The sequence below is a fragment of the Artemia franciscana genome, chromosome 12 (assembly GCF_032884065.1).
Source record: "Artemia franciscana chromosome 12, ASM3288406v1, whole genome shotgun sequence".
In the NCBI taxonomy this organism is placed as follows: domain Eukaryota; kingdom Metazoa; phylum Arthropoda; class Branchiopoda; order Anostraca; family Artemiidae; genus Artemia; species Artemia franciscana.
In genome coordinates, this window is record NC_088874.1 from 7,399,585 (window position 1) to 7,419,283 (window position 19,699).

The window sequence follows — 19,699 nt, forward strand, 5'->3', positions numbered from 1 at the left end:
TCCCTCACAAAATGAATTTCTGCATATATAAATCTTTGAACCAAATCTGGTACGCACATTTTGAATAATACCTTATTGTGTTTTATATTAAATATGTTTTATGTTTTTATGTTTTATATGTTTTATGTTTTATATTAAATATAGAGTTTTATATTAAAAAGAAGTTGTCGAGTAGATTCTTTTACAAGTTGGATTCTTAGTGAAAACTAATTTTCTCAATTTCGGTATTGAGACTTTAACACTACTACACAAAAAGAGTGGTTTAGTCAGGAGGGGTAACGGATACTTTAAGGGACCTCCCTTGATCTCGACACACAGAGTAAAATTACGTAGTCAAAATTTATCTATTTGCTATACTTTCTGAGATATTACTTAGTGCCTGCGGGCGATGAAAAAAAAATGAACGTTTTGCAACAGCCTAACCTAGTGCGGACATACTAAAAAAAAAACCTAATATTCACGCAGCAAAAAATAGGTGGCAAAGGCGGGAAGAAATCATACTTAGGAAAACCTATACCGTAAAATCCTCTATCTTCATCTATTTCTCCGGTTCAAAAAATAAAAAAAGAACTCGAAACTTGTTCCAAAAAATCAAAAATTTGAGCATATAAATACTAAGTTTTGGGCAAAGGACAGCCGTGATTACTAGCACAGGTTCAAGACACGCCTCACTTGTCTAATAAACTGATAAGTTAATGAGCCTTTTGTATTAAATCTAAAAGTGAACAAAATTAGACTTCGAACTAAATTCTGTTAACACATTTCATTTTTATTCCCATAGCCATAGTTTTCTAACCATAATTTTGAAAATCACGGTAGAACATTTCTTAGTGGCTCGTATTACATATGAAAAAAACTCACACACTCACAGCAAAAATCATACAGGCAAAATAGGAGGACACCCGTGGTTTACTGTTGTTGTTTAACATATAATTGAGTTGTCATTTTTTTTTCTCTACACTTACACGTTGTTCTGTTATTTTGTTTCTTTTTTTCGTTTTTATATTTTTATTCACCAGTTCTAATACTCCTCTGTTAAAGATCGTTTACAGCACGATTATTCAGCCATTTATAGCATATGGCTATTCCTTTGGGTCAGTCGACCCAGCTCTAAATGGGTACCTGGAGAAATCTGGGGAAGGTAAGCAGGAAGGGTGTGCGAAAGCACAGGATGGTTGGCCCCCAACCCCCCATTGCACTTCCTGGCTGAAAGGCCATGAAACGGAGATCAGGACCGCCGGTTTGGACCTTAAGGGTCTAGTGCGGTCTTACTTACTTACTTTGGGTCAGTAATTTTAAAACTAGCTATAGATAATTCAGAAGAAAGAAATTCGTATCTAGAGAATGTTTTAGTTTCATTGCTCCTTACAAACTGTGGCAATTTTCCATGTTGGTCAGTTACATCAACTGTTAACACGGTTATACCGTGTTATACCGTATACACGGAGGATTGAACGATATGAAACCTGATTGATTTGAATCTTATTGATTTATTTCAAAGACTGATCATTGATTGACTAATTTAAATTTGAACGATTGATTTGAATGATATTGATACATTACTCAAATCAATGACTGTATAATTTTCGTCAGGGTATACTCAACCGACTCTGATTATCATTTGTATCATACTATGAATGCAGATAAGCTAGTATATGAGAAAAGACAATCAGTGTAGCCATATTTTTGCCAAGCGACCATAACTCCCTGGAATAGAACTAAGAACATTGGCAGAACTAAGGGCATTGGCACAGTCTCTTTGTTAAACTCAAACAGTTCGTGGTAACGAACTATAAGTACGGAGCGACACGGCCCAATAGCAACCGAAACTCTAAAAAATGATTTTGATACCGCCAGATATATCAAAATATTCAGCTTATTATGCTGATTCCGAACATATAAGTTTCATTAAGTTTAGTGTTACAGATTAAACGCTACGAGTCTGATAAAATTTTCCTGATTTTCCAAAAAAGAGGGGAAACACCCCCTAAAAGTCGAAGAAACTTAATGAAAATCAAACCACCATATTCAGCATATCAAAGAACCTTATTTCAGAGATTTCAGCCTCCTATCTGCAAAAATGTAAATTTTTCTATTTTTTGCCGGAAGAAAGATCACGGATGCTTGTATATTTGTTTTTTTTTTCCAGGGGTGATCGTATCGATCCAGTGGTCCTAGAATATCGAGTGAGGGCCCATTCGAATGGAAATTAAAAGGTATAGTGCATTTTTCAGTGACCAAAAAGATTGGAGAGCAACTAGGCCCCCCTTCCTTTTTTCCAAAAAATCATCTGATCAAAATTTTCACATAGCCATTTTGTTCATCATAGTTGAAAGGCCCAATAATTATACCTTTGAATATAACATGACCCCAACAACCCAAGGGGGACGGTCATTAAGTTATAAAATTTGCCCATTTTTTACGGATAGTATTTGTTATTGGGAAGTATGCATACACTTTCAGGTCGGGGCCGAATTTTCTCCTGGGGGTTTTATCAAGGGGGAACTTTTCATCGGGAGGGAAGTTTCCAGGGGGTGAACTTGTCAGAGAAAATTTCACACTGGGGAAATTTGACAGAATTCCTATACAAAATCCTTTTATATGTCTTACTTTCTCTATTCCGTCTCATTTTTATGCGTGGAGTTGTTAAGGGTAATTGGCCGGGGTAATTTTTTACCGGGATTGAATTGTCTAGAGGATATTTCCGTGGGGAGGGGGATTTCTCCTTGGACGTGCGGCCAGACTTCCTGACATTATCTAAAAAACGACTAGAATTTAAATAAAAAAATGTTCAACTGAAAGTAAGGATCAATATTAAAACGTAAAACGAACAGAAACTATTACGTTATGAAGGGGGTTACCCCCTCCTCAGCATACCACTCTTTACGCTAAAGTTTCAATTTTGTCCCAATACTTTAAGAACGACTCGTGAAACACAAGGGTCGTTTATAAGAACAATAAGAAGCTATTTTATTAGTGTAAAGACTGAGTTGTTGAAGAGGGTTGAAGAAACTTTCAGTTGGAGCAACTTGTTTTTATTGTTTAATTTTCAAAACTTAGGACCAAGTTTGACATAGGATGATACTAGCTGCTACAGAACTTGACTGAGAATTCTCAAAACTGTTTGGGAGGATTTCAGACGATTTTGTAAGAGGGAACTTCCACCAGTTCCGATATATATTCTAATTGCTCTCTTTTACTGTAATCTCTCTTTTAATGATCTCTCTTTATCAGTTCTTTTCTCTCTTTGTCAATATTTTAAACATTTGAGTTTGATGTTTGTGAAATGAAAGCTGAAAAGTGAGCATTGATTCAGACAGCGAAACTGCAGGTATTTTTTTTCGCAGCATTTTTACCTTTTATTAGCTTGGGTAGCATTGAAATATCCTATTTTTGCACTTTTTTCTTCCCTGACGCTAGCGAAGCACTAGAACATCATAGATAGCTATTTCAGGGCTCATTTGATTATAAAAAGGGTCTAAGTGTTTGAGCTATTGAACCGTTATTTCCGTGGATCTTCAGGTGTGTGTTCCCGGTGAAACTTTTGGGTTTTCAATTCTCTGCTCTCCCACGGTTTCAACTTTAATACCAACGAGAGAATAACTTTGCATCTTCAATCCATAGCTGAGATTCAGCTCTGTGCTTACACCATTTATTTTTTAAATATTTTTAAAACACCATTTATTTTTACACCATTATTTTTTACCATTTATTTTTTAAATATTTTTAAAACACCATTTATTTTTACACCATTATTTTTTACCATTTATTTTTTAAATATTTTTAAAACACCATTTATTTTTACACCATTATTTTTTACCATTTATTTTTTAAATATTTTTAAAACAACATTTATTTTTACACCATTATTTTTTACCATTTATTTTTTAAATATTTTTAAAACACCATTTATTTTTACACCATTATTTTTTACCATTTATTTTTTAAATATTTTTAAAATACCATTTATTTTTACACCATTATTTTTTACCATTTATTTTTTAAATATTTTAAAACACCATTTATTTTTTAAATATGGTGTACAGGGTTCTTTTAAATTTAAAATAAGTTGAATAGTGATTGAACTCCGTTGAAAAAAAAAAAATTTTTTTATATTTTTAAAGCAAGTTTAGGCCCTTCTCTAAGAAAAGGTCTATGTACTAGTAAAGAACGAACCATGGCTTATAGTACCATAATTATAGATCGGTGAGTTGATAGATCTGAGACTAAAGAAACCGATGATCTAAGTACCTCGTCGTTTTGGTGCAAGTTACAACTGCATGTTTTTTTTTGCGAAAACGCTTGCTTCAGTGGAAGCATTTACATATATATATATATATATATATATATATATATATATATATATATATATATATATATATATATATATATATATATATATATATATATAAATATATATATATATATATATATATATATATACATTTATCTATAATTAAGGTTCTAGAAAATTTTTCTAGAGCCTTAATTTTGGAAAATAATCATATGAGGGAGATCATATGGTACTGGATAGACCATAAGTATCTTTACACTTTCAAAACTAATGGTTCAACTAAAAAGGTTCAAATAATTACTATAAGAGCAGTTGATGAGATATTTCACAAAGATTTGTTCTAAAGAAATAACCATTCCTTAAAGGCTTTAATTTGTGTTAAAACATACTTGCATACTTATATATTGAGACTGTTACCGTCATTTGAGACAATTGAAAAGTCAAAATGCCAAACGAAAAGCCAAACAAGAGTTTGGGCTCAAATGCTGCAACGCAATTCTGAGGATCAACCATTCTTCGGGGGAGTTGTTTTTAGTACCCAGACCAGTCTTCATGTCTCAGAGACTTCCAGCAAACACAATATAAGGATCTGGGGGTAAGAAATCTCGCATGTGACTAGGGAGCTAGTTTATTTCTTCATTAACAAGGCGAAATTACTACAGATGTCTACTTCGACCTTCCGACCGAACACGTCGTAACGCAACTGATTTAATTACAACCATCAATCATTTTCATGCAAGATGGCGCATCACTTCACGTTCGTCAATTCCCCAATTTCTGGGCCGATGAAATAGAAAAGATAGGTCGATTACAAGGCCACCTCGTTCGCCAGATAGAACTGCCTTCTCTTTTCCGTTCGTTTATAAAATAGTAGAAAAAAGAACAAAAAATCATTTGATTTCACTACACAATTTTGTTTTGTGGAATTTACGTTAATTTTAAAAGATTAGTTCCCTTTAGCTAAGTGTTTTCTTCCTTATAGTTTCTAAATTCCTTCCTGAGATATAACAATATTTATCAACCCAAAGTAATAATTCTAAAACTGGAACAGGATAAATGTTGAAAATTGCTTTATGTGGTCACTTAAATTTCCATCGGGAAAATTAAGCCCTAATATTTGACTTTTCCTTTGTTTGTCACCCCCATGGAAAATTCTTTGATATCCTCCTATTTTAAGACTCAGAGACCGCAAATAGACATGGTTAATTTGTACTTGTAATTAAATGAAACCAATTCAAGAATTAAGCTTAGGTTATACCTCAGAAAACCGGTTTCATAGCCACAAATGACGGATGAAAGAAAGCACTGGACTTGAACAATTTGGGTTATATATTTGAACATTAGGAGGGGGAGTGGTGTGGGCTATGTTATGTTAGGGGTGATGTTCAAATAATTTATTCCCTCCCCCTAATGTGAAAATATAAAGCCCAAATTGTATTATTATATAAACTGAAGTCACATAAAGGGTATATTTCATTAGGCCTAACTTCACTTCTTGGATGTGTTTCGTTTAGTTAATAAGTACTGGTTAATTGGTTACTTTGGCATTCAATATATTTTCAGGGCGTACAGAGGGAATTAGCGAGAGGGTGAGTTTTGTGGTGGAAAAATAAATAATTTTTGGGTTTGAAGAATAGGCTGTACTAACTCAGTTATATGGTAAGTAGAACTGCATTAACTTTGGATTTTCTCTATTATTTTTATTTCCGTTTGTATTATTTGGTAGACCGATTTATAAAAGAACTGTCTATTTATTTATACAAAACAAACGAATGACTGAACTTTAAAACAGGCTCATTTGATAGTAAATCTATAGTTCTAGTCCCTTTTTGAGAGTCAAAAGTGATGTTGGGCAGCTAGAACCCCCCCCCCCTGACATTCCTTCCCAAATGTATTTGGTCATACCCGGTAAAAATTAATAAGGGAGTTCGGCAAGGTGCCGTACTGTCTCCTAGTATATTTAAATGCCTGCTTGCATCGTGCCTGCGTACCCTTAGAAGTTCTGTTTTTTACGGTAATATTGGTTTGTCTTCTATTGCATATGCAGATGACATTCTTCTTGTTGCCCGGACTCGCCGTGGATTGCTTTCTAATTTTACTATATTAACCAATGAACTATCTAAGATTGGACTGTCAGTTAATGCGTCTAAATGCGAGTTATTTGTTTTAATAGCCCTTATGCGGTCGCTCCATTCGTTACTGGGACTGCAGTTCTACCATGTTCTTCTTTAGTTAGTTGGCTTGGTCGGTGTTTCGGCCCAACACTTTCCACTACCTGTTCATCCCTAGTGAATCAAGCCGTGAAAAACCTACGCATCGCTTACGGAAAAATATCCCCAAACAACGGTTTGTGCATGATTTATAACGCTTATTGCACCCCTGTGCTTTTATTTCAAACAGTTCGTGGTAACGAACTGTAGTAAGGAGCGACCCGGCTCAATAGTAACCGAAACTCTAGAAAATGGAATTTTAATACCAATAGTTACATCAAAAGAATCCCATTTTAATGCCGATTTTAAATATGCAAGTTTCATCAAGATCAGTCATACCCATCAAAAGTTACGAGCCTGAGAAAATTGGCCTCATTTTAGAAAATAGGGGGAAACACCCCCTAAAAGTCATACAATCTTAACGAAAATCACACCATCAGATTCAGCGTATCAGAGAATCTTATTGTAGAAGTTTCAAGCTCCTATCTACAAAAATGTGGAATTTCGCATTTTTTGCCAGAAGACAGATCACGGATGCATGTTTATTTGTTTTTTTGTTTGTTTGTTTTTCCCCAGGGGTGATCGTATCGACTCAGTGGTCCTAGAATGTCGCGAGAGGGCTCATTCTAACGGAAATTAAAAGTTCTAGTGCCCTTTTTAAGTGCCCAAAAATTGGAGCGCATCTTTCCCCAAATTCATCGGATCAAAATTCTGAGATGGCCATTTTATTCATCATAGTCGAAAAACCTAATAACTATGTCTTTAGGGACGACTTACTCCCCCGCAGTCCCCGTGGGAGGGGCTGCAAGTTACAAGCTTTGACCCGTGTTTACATATAGAAATGGTTACTGGGATTTGTACAGACGGTTTTGGGGGGATTTTTTTGGTTTAGGGGGGAGAGTTGAGGGGGGGGGGGTTACATGGGAGGATGTTTCTATGGAGAAACTTCTCATGGGGGAGGATTTAATTTAATGTTAAAAATGAATTTAATGTTATTTAAATGAATTTGATTAATGAATTTAGTGTTAAAGTTTCTTACCGTCGGAGCAATCTTTAATGATAAAGAGAACTCAAGTGACAAAAAACCGTCATTAACAAATGTTTTAAATGAAACAGTTCTTCAAAACCAAAGTCAACCATCTAATGCACTGACAGCATCGATCAATCAGCGAACCAAGAGTCTAGTAAAAGGGGCTCCGGATGAGGGGGGAGAAGAATCTATTTCTCATCCAAGCGTAACTGAAAATATAGCTGGAAGCAGTAAGAACTGTGTAAGTATATCACGTGTTAAAGAAATCTCTAACGATAAAGATAACTCAAGTGACAAAAAACCATCATCAACAAATGCTTTAAATGAAGCAGTTCTTCAAAACCAAAGTCAACCATCTAATGCACCGACATCGTCGATCAATGAGCAAACCGAGACTCCCGTACACGGGGCTCCAGATGAGGAGGAAGAAGAATCTATTTCTCATCCAAGTGCAACTATAAAGATAGCTGGAGGCAGTAACAACTGTGTGTGAACATCACCTGATGAAAAAATCAACGATGACAAAGAAAACCCAAGCAACGCAAAACCTGTATCAGCAAATGAAACGGAAGTGAGAGCCAAGGAAGTGGCTGGAGCTGGTGATCCTGGTGGTCCATCGTTGTCACCATCTGCTGCCACAGAAGCATATGGCTTGTCCTCGGCTTTTAACTCGCCTGGATGGTCACCTTCGCATAGCCCAGAAAGTCCTGGTAGAATGAGTCCTCATATTCCTAGTCCAGGTGCTTCCTTCCCTAGCTGCTCCCCAACACGTCCTGCTTACTCGCCTGCCAGCCCTAGCCTAACACCCGTATCACCAAGATATTCACCTACAAGTCCAAGCTATAGCCCAACGAGTCCTTTATACTCACCGACTTCTCCAAACTATAGTCCCGCGAGTCCTTCATATTCACCAACTTCTTCGAACTATAGTCCAACGAGTCCTGGTTACTCACCAGCTTTACCAAGCTATTCGCCGTTATTCCCGCGATATTCGACGACTTCGCCTGACTACCCTCCTACTTTTATGAGCTACTCCCCTACGTCTCCAAGGTACTCCCCATCATCTCCAACATATCCCCCAACATCTTCAAGTTACTCACTTAGCTATTCTCCTACGTCCCCAAGCTATTCACCAACATCACCAAGCTATTCACCCACGTCACCGAGTTATTCTCCTATATCGCCTTCTTACAATCCAATTTCCCCCAGCTACTCCCCTACGTCTCCAAGCTGTTCACCGAGTTCTCCTTCTTATTCTCCTACGAATTCTGGGTATTCACCAACGTCGCCAAGCTACGCTCCTCCTTCACCAAGTTAATCCAACATCTCCATCGTATAGCCAAGCACTCCAGGGTTTGTGTCTCTGTAGTACTTGGCAGGATTACCAAGCTATTCCCCAACCAGAACAAATTATTCTCCAAGTCCTTCGTATTCACCCACATCTCCAGATTATTCTCCAACTTCCCCAGCATACACCCCAACTTCAACCACATATTCCAAATATCGTCAACCTATAGCCCAACGTCTTCAACTTACTCGCAAAGTTCGCCAACGTACAGTCCAGCTTCTCCTAATTTACTCGCCAACTTCTCCAGCGTATTCCTTTTCTCCAGCTTCTCCAAATTGTTCTTCTACTACACCTTCGTATAGCCCTACGAGTCCTACTTACTCACCAACAAGTCCTATATATTTGCCGACCACTCCAGCTTACCCACCAATAAAAGATGGCTCCGAAAAAAAAGAAAGAAGAAGAAATAAGTATAGCTTTACATTTGCTTATGTCTCTGCGAGGGCTATTTTTAGTTGTATATTTTGATCTTTGAAAAATGTTCGAGCAATAACCTTTTAGTGTCATGTTTGAAAAAAGAAGTTCTAATTCTGTTGTCATGGTCTTATTTGTTGGTGAAAGACAATACGAATTTATATTGAACTAAGTACAGTTTTGTGTCTATTTTCTCTTTAATAAAATTTTTGCTTTGTATTATATTCTTTACTAGCTGTCCCTGTCTCCCGGTCGTCATTTGTTTCCCGGTATCCCAGTCTGTAATCTCTCTTTGAGTGTCCCGGTCGTCATTTATATTCCCTCTGTCCCGGTGTCCCGGTCGTCATTTGTGTCCCGGTGTCCCGGCATTTTTCTAACGAATGCCCTTGAGCTTTGTTGATGGTGATTGCTAATCGAACATTCCCTGTGTCCCCGTCGTCATTTATATATCCCCCTGTGCCCCCGGCGTCCCCGTTGTAGTTGTGTCCCTGTGTCCTGGCCGTCATTTATATTCCCTGTCTCCCGGTCGTCATTTGTGTCCCGGTATCCCAGTCTGTAATCTCTCTTTGAGTGTCCCGGTTGTCATTTATATTCCCTCTGTCCCGGTGTCCCGGTCGTCATTTGTGTCCCGGTCTGTAATTTCTCTTTGAGTGTCCCGGTCGTCATTTATATTCCCTGTGTCCCGGTCGTCATTTGTGTTTCGGTGTCCCGGTATGTAGTGTCATCTTATAATGACGTCATATACAAAGCCTTATGTACTTATAATGACGTCAAATGTAAACCCACAAACAAACAAACATGCATATATACAACTTATTTTTATATATATATAGCTACAGTTTCTTTTTTAGTTTTTTTTTCTTTTTTTGTTTTTCTTTTCTTATTTTTTTTCTTTTTTAGTTTTTCTTTTTTTTTAGTTTCTTCTTTTTATTGATTTGTTTTCTTCAATTTGCCAATGTTCATTCTAACGTTGACACTTGGAAAAATCTTTACGTGCCAAGCATGGTAAAGCTCCAACAATTTATATTAAACCTCAAAATTTTGGGTATCTGTTATTACTTTAATCTATTGTCAAAATATATTGGAATATTTGTGCAATTCCCAGTTTTTTTAGTTTTTTCTTTTTTTAGTTTTTTAGCTTTTTTTAGTTTTTTTTCTTTTTAGTTTTTTATCTTTTTTATTTTTTTACGTTTTTTCTTTTTAGGTTTTTTCTTTTTTTAATTTTTTAGTTTTTTTTAGTTTTTTCTTTTTAGTTTTTTTTTCGTTTTTTACCATTTTTCTTTTTTCGAATTACTTTAATCTATTGTCAAAATATTTCGAAATATTTATGCAATTTCCGGTTTTTACATTCTAGTTTGTTTTCTTTTATATATATAGAAGATATAATCTGGCATAACGGACAGACAACTTATTTTTATATATATAGATTATGTTAGATTTTGTCAGTTCTATATGTACAGTAAATATCAAAGAACGAACGACTAATTTTTATAATAGTTTAAAATTCATACTGCGTTTTTCTTTCAATGGTCCTAATTGTTTAGCTTTTACGTGTTTTTCAGTATATTTTATATGTGTAATGATCGGTTCTTGATCGGCCCTTCGGTTCTTGTCACGACGGTGTTGATGTTGTAGTACTTTTTTTTAAAACTTATTGCGTGAATTAAACGCTGCTCCACCTCGCCTAGCATCCATAATTTCACTCACAGAAGTGAATCACAGAAGTGAGTCAGTAGTTCAACAATGGTTTTTAGGTAAGGTTAACATTTATTAATGCAAATAGTTACAACTAAAATACGACTCAAGCCAACAGCGCGATGTAATTGGAGTGTAACGCTAAGTAACACACATACATCTTCTTACAAAATTAAATTAAAAAAAATACAAGTTTTTCAACTGAAAGTAAGGAGCGACATTAAAACTTACAACGAACAGAAGTTACTCCGTGTATGAAAGGGGCTGTTCCATCCTCAACGTCTCGCTCTTTACGGTAAAGTTTGACTCTTTCTCTCAATTCTACTTTATAAAACAGTAAATAACTTTAGCGTAATGAGCGGGACGTTGAGGAGGGAACAGCCCCTTTCATACACGGAGTAATTTCTGTTCGTTTTAAGTTTTAATGTCGCTCCTTACTTTCAGTTGAAAAACTTATTTTTTAATTTAATTTCTGAACGTTTTTGAATTAATGCATGTTTGATTTTGGCTCTCCGCAAATGAATAATTAAAACGAAATTTGCGCATTAATTTTTTTTTGCTAAATGGCTTTCTCTTAGTTTTAATCAGACGATTTTGAGAAAAAGGGTGGGGGAGGAGGCCTAGTTGACCTCCAGTTTTTCGGTTACTTAAAAAGGCAATTAGATTTTTAATTTTTAACGAACGTTTTTATTAGTAAAAATATACGTAACTTACGAATTGACTTACGTAACGAACTTCTATATTCGTATATATTCATTATGTATATGAGGGGGTTTGCCCCCTCGTTAATACCTCGCTCTTTACACTAAAGCTTTACTTTTTTTCCAATTCTTTAAGATTGACCCCTGAATCACAAAGGCTGTAGAATAAATAGTTAAAATTACTAAAAATACTTCAGCGGAAAGAGCGAGGAATTTAGGAAGAGATGAACCCCCCATATGCGTAGCGTTACAAGTTTTAATGCTGGTCGTTACTTTCAGTGGAAAAAACTTTTTCATATTTATTTTTTCATTTTTTTTAAATAGTGCTTGAAAATACTGCGTCCCCTTCATGGAATTTCTCTTTTCCCACGACAAAATCCTCCAAGGGAAGATCCTCCTACGTAGCCCCCTCCCCTCAACTACCCGATCCTCCCCAACCAAAAAATCCCCCTGAAAAGGTCTGTACACTTCCAAATAACCGTTACTGTAAGTAAACGCTGGTCAAAGTTTGTAACTTGCAGCCCCTCCCCCGGTGACTGTTTGGGAGTAAGTCAGTCCCAAAGACATAGTTATTATGTTTTTCGACTATGCTGAACAAAATGGCTATCTAAAAATTTTGATCTGTTGACTTTGGGAAAAAATGACCGTGGGAGGGGGCCTAGGTGCCCTCCAATTTTTTTGTCACTTAAAAAGAGCACTAGAGCTTTTAATTTCCGTTAGAATAAGCCCTCTCGCGACATTCTAGGGCCACTTAGTCGATACGATCACCCCTGGGAAAAAAAACAAACAAATAAACACGCACCCGTGACCGAACTTCTGGCAAAAAACATTAAGTTCCACATTTTTGTAGATAGGAGTTTGAAACTTCCACAGGAGGGTTCTCTAATACGCTGAATGCGATGGTGTGCGATCCTATAAGTTTTAGGGGTTTGTTTCCTCTTATTTTCAAAAACAAGGCAAATTTTCGCAGGCTCGTAACTTTTGATGAGTACCACTAAATTTAATGAAACTTATATATTTAAAATTAGCATAAAAATCTGATTCTTTTGATGTATCTATTAGTATCAAAATTCAGTTCTTTAGAGTTTCATTTACTATTGAACCGGGTCGCTCCTTACTACAGTTCGTTACCGAGAACTGTTTGAATAAAACAAATCGAGAAATCTAACAAAAGTCCAAAAAAAGAAGAATAAGTAGTGGTGCCATAAAATGGCAGAAAATACCAGTTTCTCGTAGCAATATACTTTTTGTCACTTTAAAAGAACACTATAAATTTTAGTTTCCGTTCGAAAGAGCTCCAGACTTTCGAAGCTGGATGACTTTGGCCATTTTCAGCGAATGGGGAAATTGACCCTCTGCCATTGACAGATTTATCAAGACAAATACAGCAAATTTGATTAATACAAAATTTGAAAACGAATTCTGGCTAATTCCCCCCTTGTAAAATTACCCCTGGAGTATTTACGTCCTGGAACTTCCACTTCATTGGGAGATTTTCCCCGTAGAATATCCATCCCCATACCCCTCCCCACGAAAAATGTAGGCACGTTTCCCTATAGGAAACAATGGGCAGCTTCAATAACTTGCAGCCCTTCTTCGGGTGGTTCTGGGGGGCCATGTTATCTAAATACATTCTGAGACCACACTGTCTATACATGACGTATGAGACCAAGAAAAGGATATAATAAATAAAAAAAAAAACAACAAATAGGTAAGAAAACTGGGATTTTGTCAGCCTGTAGCAAAATATGAAGACGAAAAACGAGCAAATATTTCGACAGGGACCCAATTCAGAGTGGAAACCAGATTGGAGTTTCCATATCTGTGTGTGAACTGAGAAGTTGAAATGCAATTAAAAATTTGTGTTAGTGGCTTACTCAATTTGTCAGGAAATACTTTTGTGAGTTCAATCGGAATATCTATGGGAGTTACAGTAGGTCGCTTAAGTTTCTTTATTTTACTAAAAACTTGATCTTCAGAAATGGTAGGTAAAGGAACGTCATCATGTGGAATTTTCTGGTTCGTTTTACTTACATCAGGTTCGTTTTACGAACACTTTTGGTTCGTTTTACTTACATCAAGAAGCGGCAATGACGGATCGTTCTGGCCATATGACCAAATGACCAACTGACTAGTTAGCCAAATGACTAGTTAACCATTTAACTAGTTAGCAACTGTTTCGTCATTAGAATCTGAACACAAAATTTACACCACTAGGGGATTTTCCACAAATTCGTTTTATTTCCTTATACCACATGCTAGGCTTTGATTCAAAAGGGTTATCAATTTTTTTGGTAATACTCAGTTGCAGCTTTTCTTGTCATTTTACGTACTTTGTTGCAGAGCATATTAGCATTTCCTATTTCCCCTTCTTTTCTTAGTTGAATTTTATACTGAATCAAATCTTTAATTTCTTGGGCTATGTAAGGACGATCTGTGTTGTACCACTTGGAAGTTTTCTCAGGGAAGCATTCTTCATATTTGTTTCTTAATTTATCTTGCAGAAATTTAGCTTTTTCATCGGAGGACTCTAAAATTGCAACCTCATCCCAGGACTCGGATGTAATCCGATTTCGAAATTCTAACAGACCCCAAGAGGTCGGTAGGAAACTTTTTCAACTACATATTTTACTTTATACAAAGGTAGCAGAGCCCACTTTATCATGTAGTGGTAGCTACTACCAAGGGGAGCTAGGTCTTGAGGTTCACTATAATATTCTGACAAATTTGTACAAATTACATCGAGTTTAGTATTTCCTTTAGTAGTCGAAAAGATTTTAGGTTTCCCCTTCCAACTCCCCCCAACGTCAGCGGATCCGGTCGGGATTTGAAATACGAGCTCTGAGATACGATATCATTCTAAATGTCAAATTTCATTGAAATCTGATAACCCGTTCGTAAATTAAAAATACCTCATTTTTTTCTAATTTTTCGAATTAACTGGTCCGGATTAACTGGTAAATACCAAGTGGCATGAAAACCGCCCAACCATAAAAAAAATAAAAAGCTGTTCACCGTCTATAAAAAAAAGTATGATATTTAAAATTTTCTGCATAATGTTTTGCTTTTGCACTTCTGACCGCTATAGCGAGTGAGTTAAGTTTTTTATTGTAAAAAAAAATTGGTCTTGAACTACCTTTTGGGGTCAGGAAAACGCTTAGACAAAACAGAAATCTTGGAAAACGCTTAGAGTGGAGAGATCGAGATGAAACTTGATGGGAAGAATAAGCACAAGTTCTAGATACGTGATTGACATAATTGGAACGGATCCGTTCTCTTTGGACGGAACCCCGTTTTGGTTACTATTGAGCCAGGTCGCTCCTTACTACAGTTCGTTACCACGAACTGTTTGATATGGACAGACTCCCTTGATAATCCTAAATTTGATTAAATACTTCTTGGCGGTATTCGTCATTAGTAAAGTCTAACAGAGACCGCAAAAAGTAACTGAAACCTTGTTTCAAATTTGTTTCCAAAAAGACACAGTCTTAATAATTAAAAACTTCTCAAAAACTCAACTATTAAAACCGATTACAAAAAAAAAAACTTTCTCCTTAACCCAAACCAGAGCAAGCGGTCCCAACCACAAATCCACCACTATGTCACAGAGGGGGGGGGGGCTTACCACCCCCTGGATCTCTTGCTAAGGTTTTGGGTATAAACCCTCTCACCCCCCCCCCATACATCTTAATCTTTCAAGCGCTTTTCGTCCTGACTAAAATTAGACACTTCTGAACATAAATATTTGAAAAAAAATTATATTTAGGTGGTAAAAAATAAGTTAATAATCCTAGCCTGACTTTTCAAATGCTTTCAAGCTTAAAAATGCGATCGTTAATAATAACTGGGGGGATTTTCCACAGAAGGGGGACTTTCCGGAAAGGAGGGGCGAATTTTTCAAATATCTAAAAAGAAAAAAAATATGATCGTTATTGATACGCAGATGGGATTCTTCTTGAATGTCATTTCTTTTGAGATTCCGGCAATGCGTAACGGGTTATATCTAAATTTGTAAATTTATATCTAAATTTGAAGTGCATCAAAATCGAAAATCAAGCTAGAAGTGAAGTCTTAGAGCTAGTCTTAAGCTAAGTCTTAAGCTAGAAGTTTGGAGAAATGAAGTCGAATCCAAATCGAGGAAAAATTTTATATTGCCTGATCACCAATAACAAAATTTACTACTTGGTATTCTATAAGAATTATTTGTTTGTAAAGGAAGCGCTTTAAAATTTCTATATAGTTCTGACTAGCTATCAGATCAATAATAAAAAAAAAATACTTCCATTCCAAAATACTTCCAAAAGGTCTCCTCAATACTGAATGAACAACTTGTACCATGCACATGTGTAGATAGGGGGGGGGGGCTGTCAAATTTTAAAGTTTGCTGGATTCCTCGGCGTTTCTTATTCAAGTTAAATGTTTAAAGCAAATTCTTATTCTTCTCTTATTATCAAATAAAATGTTTTAATTTATTACTCCCCTCCCCCTTCAAAAAATAATTTGCTTAGGTACTTGATTTGATTACATAGTTGTTTCTGACAATACAAAGCAATATAAAACATAGACCAACATACCAGCATTTGGTTGAGATGAGTATATTTCTTCTCTTTAAGCTTAATTCTCATGGTGCTAAAATCCATAGGGTGCTTAATTACACCAGAATATCCTGGTGCAATTTCATCTGTAACTGGCAATGCAAAAAATTGACTTGGATCCTTTTTTTCAAGCTCGCTCAAAAGGATTTCAAGTAGCACTAATAAGCCAGTTTGACTATCAACACTATTAGCGCTGGATCCGTCTTTCAGTTCAGGGGTATCATCTGATTTCTGTTCGCATGATTCTGTCAAACTCTTGCCATCTTCAATGTCGTGTTGAACTGTTGGTGCTTCCATCTTGACAGTTTCAGGAAGGCTCAACACAGGCTCAGCGGTTGTATCCATTGGCTCATCTGCCATGCTATCCTCTTGACTAGAATCATCTTTGTCCTTCTTCTTGTCCTTGATAAATAGCATAATAGACATTAAAATTCTTTTGTGGAGCAATCAGAAAGAAATTGGCACAAAATGGTATATATTAAAAAACGTTCACATATTTGCCATATTAGTTTATCATTCTAGACTAAAACAGCTAGTTTTGCAATTCCAGCCTTGATGTCGAAAAATAACATGATAGATATTGAAATTCCTTTGCAGAGCAATCAGAACGAAACTGACACAAAATGGTATATATTAAAAAAAACGTTCACATATTTAGGATATTAGTTTATCATTCTAGTCTAAAACAGATTGTTTTGCAATTCCACCCTTGAAGTTCCAATTCAATAATACAAAAACTGCATAGAAAATATATTCTTAAAATAAATATAATGCTTCTTCTGGCAATAAAATTAATTAATTTTTTTTGTCTACTATGAAGTTGAGGCTACATTTCAAAGGTGTAATCCCAGCACTTCCTGTGGGATACACAAACAAGTGGGAAAACCATACAATGCTTTACCGAGCACAAAATACATTTTAAAAATCTTCCCTTTTATTACGTTTATAAATCCAAATTATTGAAACTTACAGTATTCTTGGTTATTATGATAATTTGTTTGATCTTATAAGAAACAAAAACAAATAGCTCGAAATAAAATTTTTTTCAGTAAAGCGCAAACGACGTTCAGGTGTTTAGAAGACATAAGGGAAATTAGCCTTATCCCTGTTTGACGCAATTTCTGTTCATTTCAGAGAAGATTTGGTTAGTTATTTCAATTCCCATTCGATATGGTTTCACTTAATTATTGATAGCAAATTATGGTTGTTGTAAGCTTCAATTATTATTTGACTTCATTTCTTCTTGTCTATTTGCTTTTCTTTAAAATACTTTTTTTATGAAAAAACTTGTTTTTGAAATTAATAGTAAAAAAAAACGTTCATAAATCTCGGAACAATAACTTATCTTCCTAGTTTTAAAAAGCTAGTTTTGCAATACCAATATTTGAGTTCCAATTAAATAACCGAAAAAAGTACATATATAATATATTCCTGATTTATAATGAAAAAAGTCCTGATTCTATTATGTAGTTCAGGCCATATCTTAAAAAAACAGTAAAGTAAATTAGTTAAGAGTCCACAAGCATTTTGAACTTTCTAAAACTAATTTCAACACTAGAAAAGCAATTTTTAAGCACCTGAGAACAACCTTAAAAAATTATGAAAAGCCCTGTGAAATAAACCTGAAAAATAAGCCTGAAATAAGCAGAACTTGTTTGTGCACTAAAAATGATTTTAGAAGAGACAAACGAATGGAGACACACGCTATACCTAATTTTCATAGACTTCAAGAAAGCATTCATCTGTGTTCATCAAACTACACTCTGGAAAATCCTCAAGTACTATGGTGTAAAAAAAAAGAAGGAAAGAGTAAAGGATACGGCATTAGACTTTACAGTCAGTACCGGCGGTGCTGATCTCCGTTTCTTGGCCCTTCAGCCAGGAAGTGCAATGGGGGGTTGGGGGCCAGCCATCCTGTGCTTTCGCACACCCTTCCTGTTTACCTTCCCCAGATTTCTCCAGGTACCCATTTAGAGCTGGGTCGACTCTAGCTAAGCTTACAGAGTCACGCCACTGACCCTCGTCCCAAACTGAAGAATTGGGTACACTGGGATTCGAACCCGCGTCCTCTCTGACAAGGGATCCCGAATCCAGCGCACCAACCCACTCGGCCAGGACGGCCGAGTACTATGGCGTCCAAACAAAACAACAATAATAAAAAACAAGTGTAGCCTAATGCGAGGAAAAAACAACTAACTACTCCACAATAACTTAAACAATAATACTAAACTACAGGTAAACAGCCTTTTGATTTTGCCAGAAAACTTTTGAAACTTCACTACAGACACTCTATTTACAAACCATATTTAGCTTAACGAATGAAAGTTCGTTAACTTTCGAACTTTGTATAATATACAAAACTCTTTTTGTAGAGTTTTATCTCTCTTGGTTGTTTATATTTAGCTTATTATATTTATATTATTACATTGGGGTGGGCTGCCATGGTAGGGTTGAGACAATGTTGTAAAGAAGATTTAAGGAAAATAGGCACTTAATTGGAGGGTATAAAGAAGGGGGCTATGAATAGATTGGGATGGAGGCAGAGGGTGTGTAACTCTGTTTGCCTCAAGTGGCTTGGTGGTGTGCTGAGTTGCTAGTAGTAGTAGCAGTATTATATTTATTAATCAATCTTGGGTTGTGTATCCATATTGGCATTCAGAGCATTTTTTTTGGCAAAACAGAAAATGATGCCCTAATTTATACTTGTTCTTTTATGTAGAGTGAACATAAACCAAATATTATGATTTCTTAGTATGTACTAAACCCTATTTTGAAACGTTTGTTTGTAACAGATATAAGTATTGTGCAACAGCTATTACATAAAACAATAATATTAATTAGAAAAATAAAACAGAAAAAATATATACAGAAACTAATTAAAAAGCAGAATTCATTCACTTTCAGTATTGACTCTAAACAGACAGCACATAAATAAATTTCCTGGGGGAGAATTTTCCATGGGCAGGGGGTGATTTTCCAGGAGGAAAATGGTTTTGCAGGAGGAAATCTCTGGAGGAAATATTTTCAATTGGTTTTAAATTAAAAATACCGTCATTATCAAAACACAGGGGAAACTTACTGCATGGAAGGAGGGGATTTTGTGCAGGGATGGGGGAAATTTTCCATGAAGGAGAATTTCCCACAAGGAATGTTTTGTAGGGGATTTTTTTTAGCAATTTTGCAAATCTTACTAATTTTTGGGACTTTTGAGTCTAAAAACAGCATCCCACCCCTAAACAAAGAGCAACTCTTCTCATTGCTAACAGGATGCACTAAATGTGTCCTGTTCATATCTTTCACATATAAAATTTTAATTTAATATAATTTAAAATTTTGTAATTATTAGACACTCATTTTCTAATGCTTACTTGAAGCAGAAAAAAACACTAGCTTAGCATATTTTTTATTCCTA

General features: G+C 35.7%; 1 protein-coding gene across 2 annotated transcripts in view; it reads right to left on the reverse strand.

The window, feature by feature from the left end:
* The window catches only part of LOC136033626 (bromodomain-containing protein 7-like), an 80,849-nt gene that overhangs the window by 50,305 nt on the left and 10,845 nt on the right, over window positions 1-19,699 (reverse strand). For both annotated transcript variants that reach the window (XM_065714425.1, XM_065714426.1), the window contains exon 3: window positions 16,267-16,689. In XM_065714425.1, coding sequence (XP_065570497.1) covers window positions 16,267-16,689 — 423 coding nt within the window. The remainder of the gene's footprint in view (window positions 1-16,266; window positions 16,690-19,699) is intronic.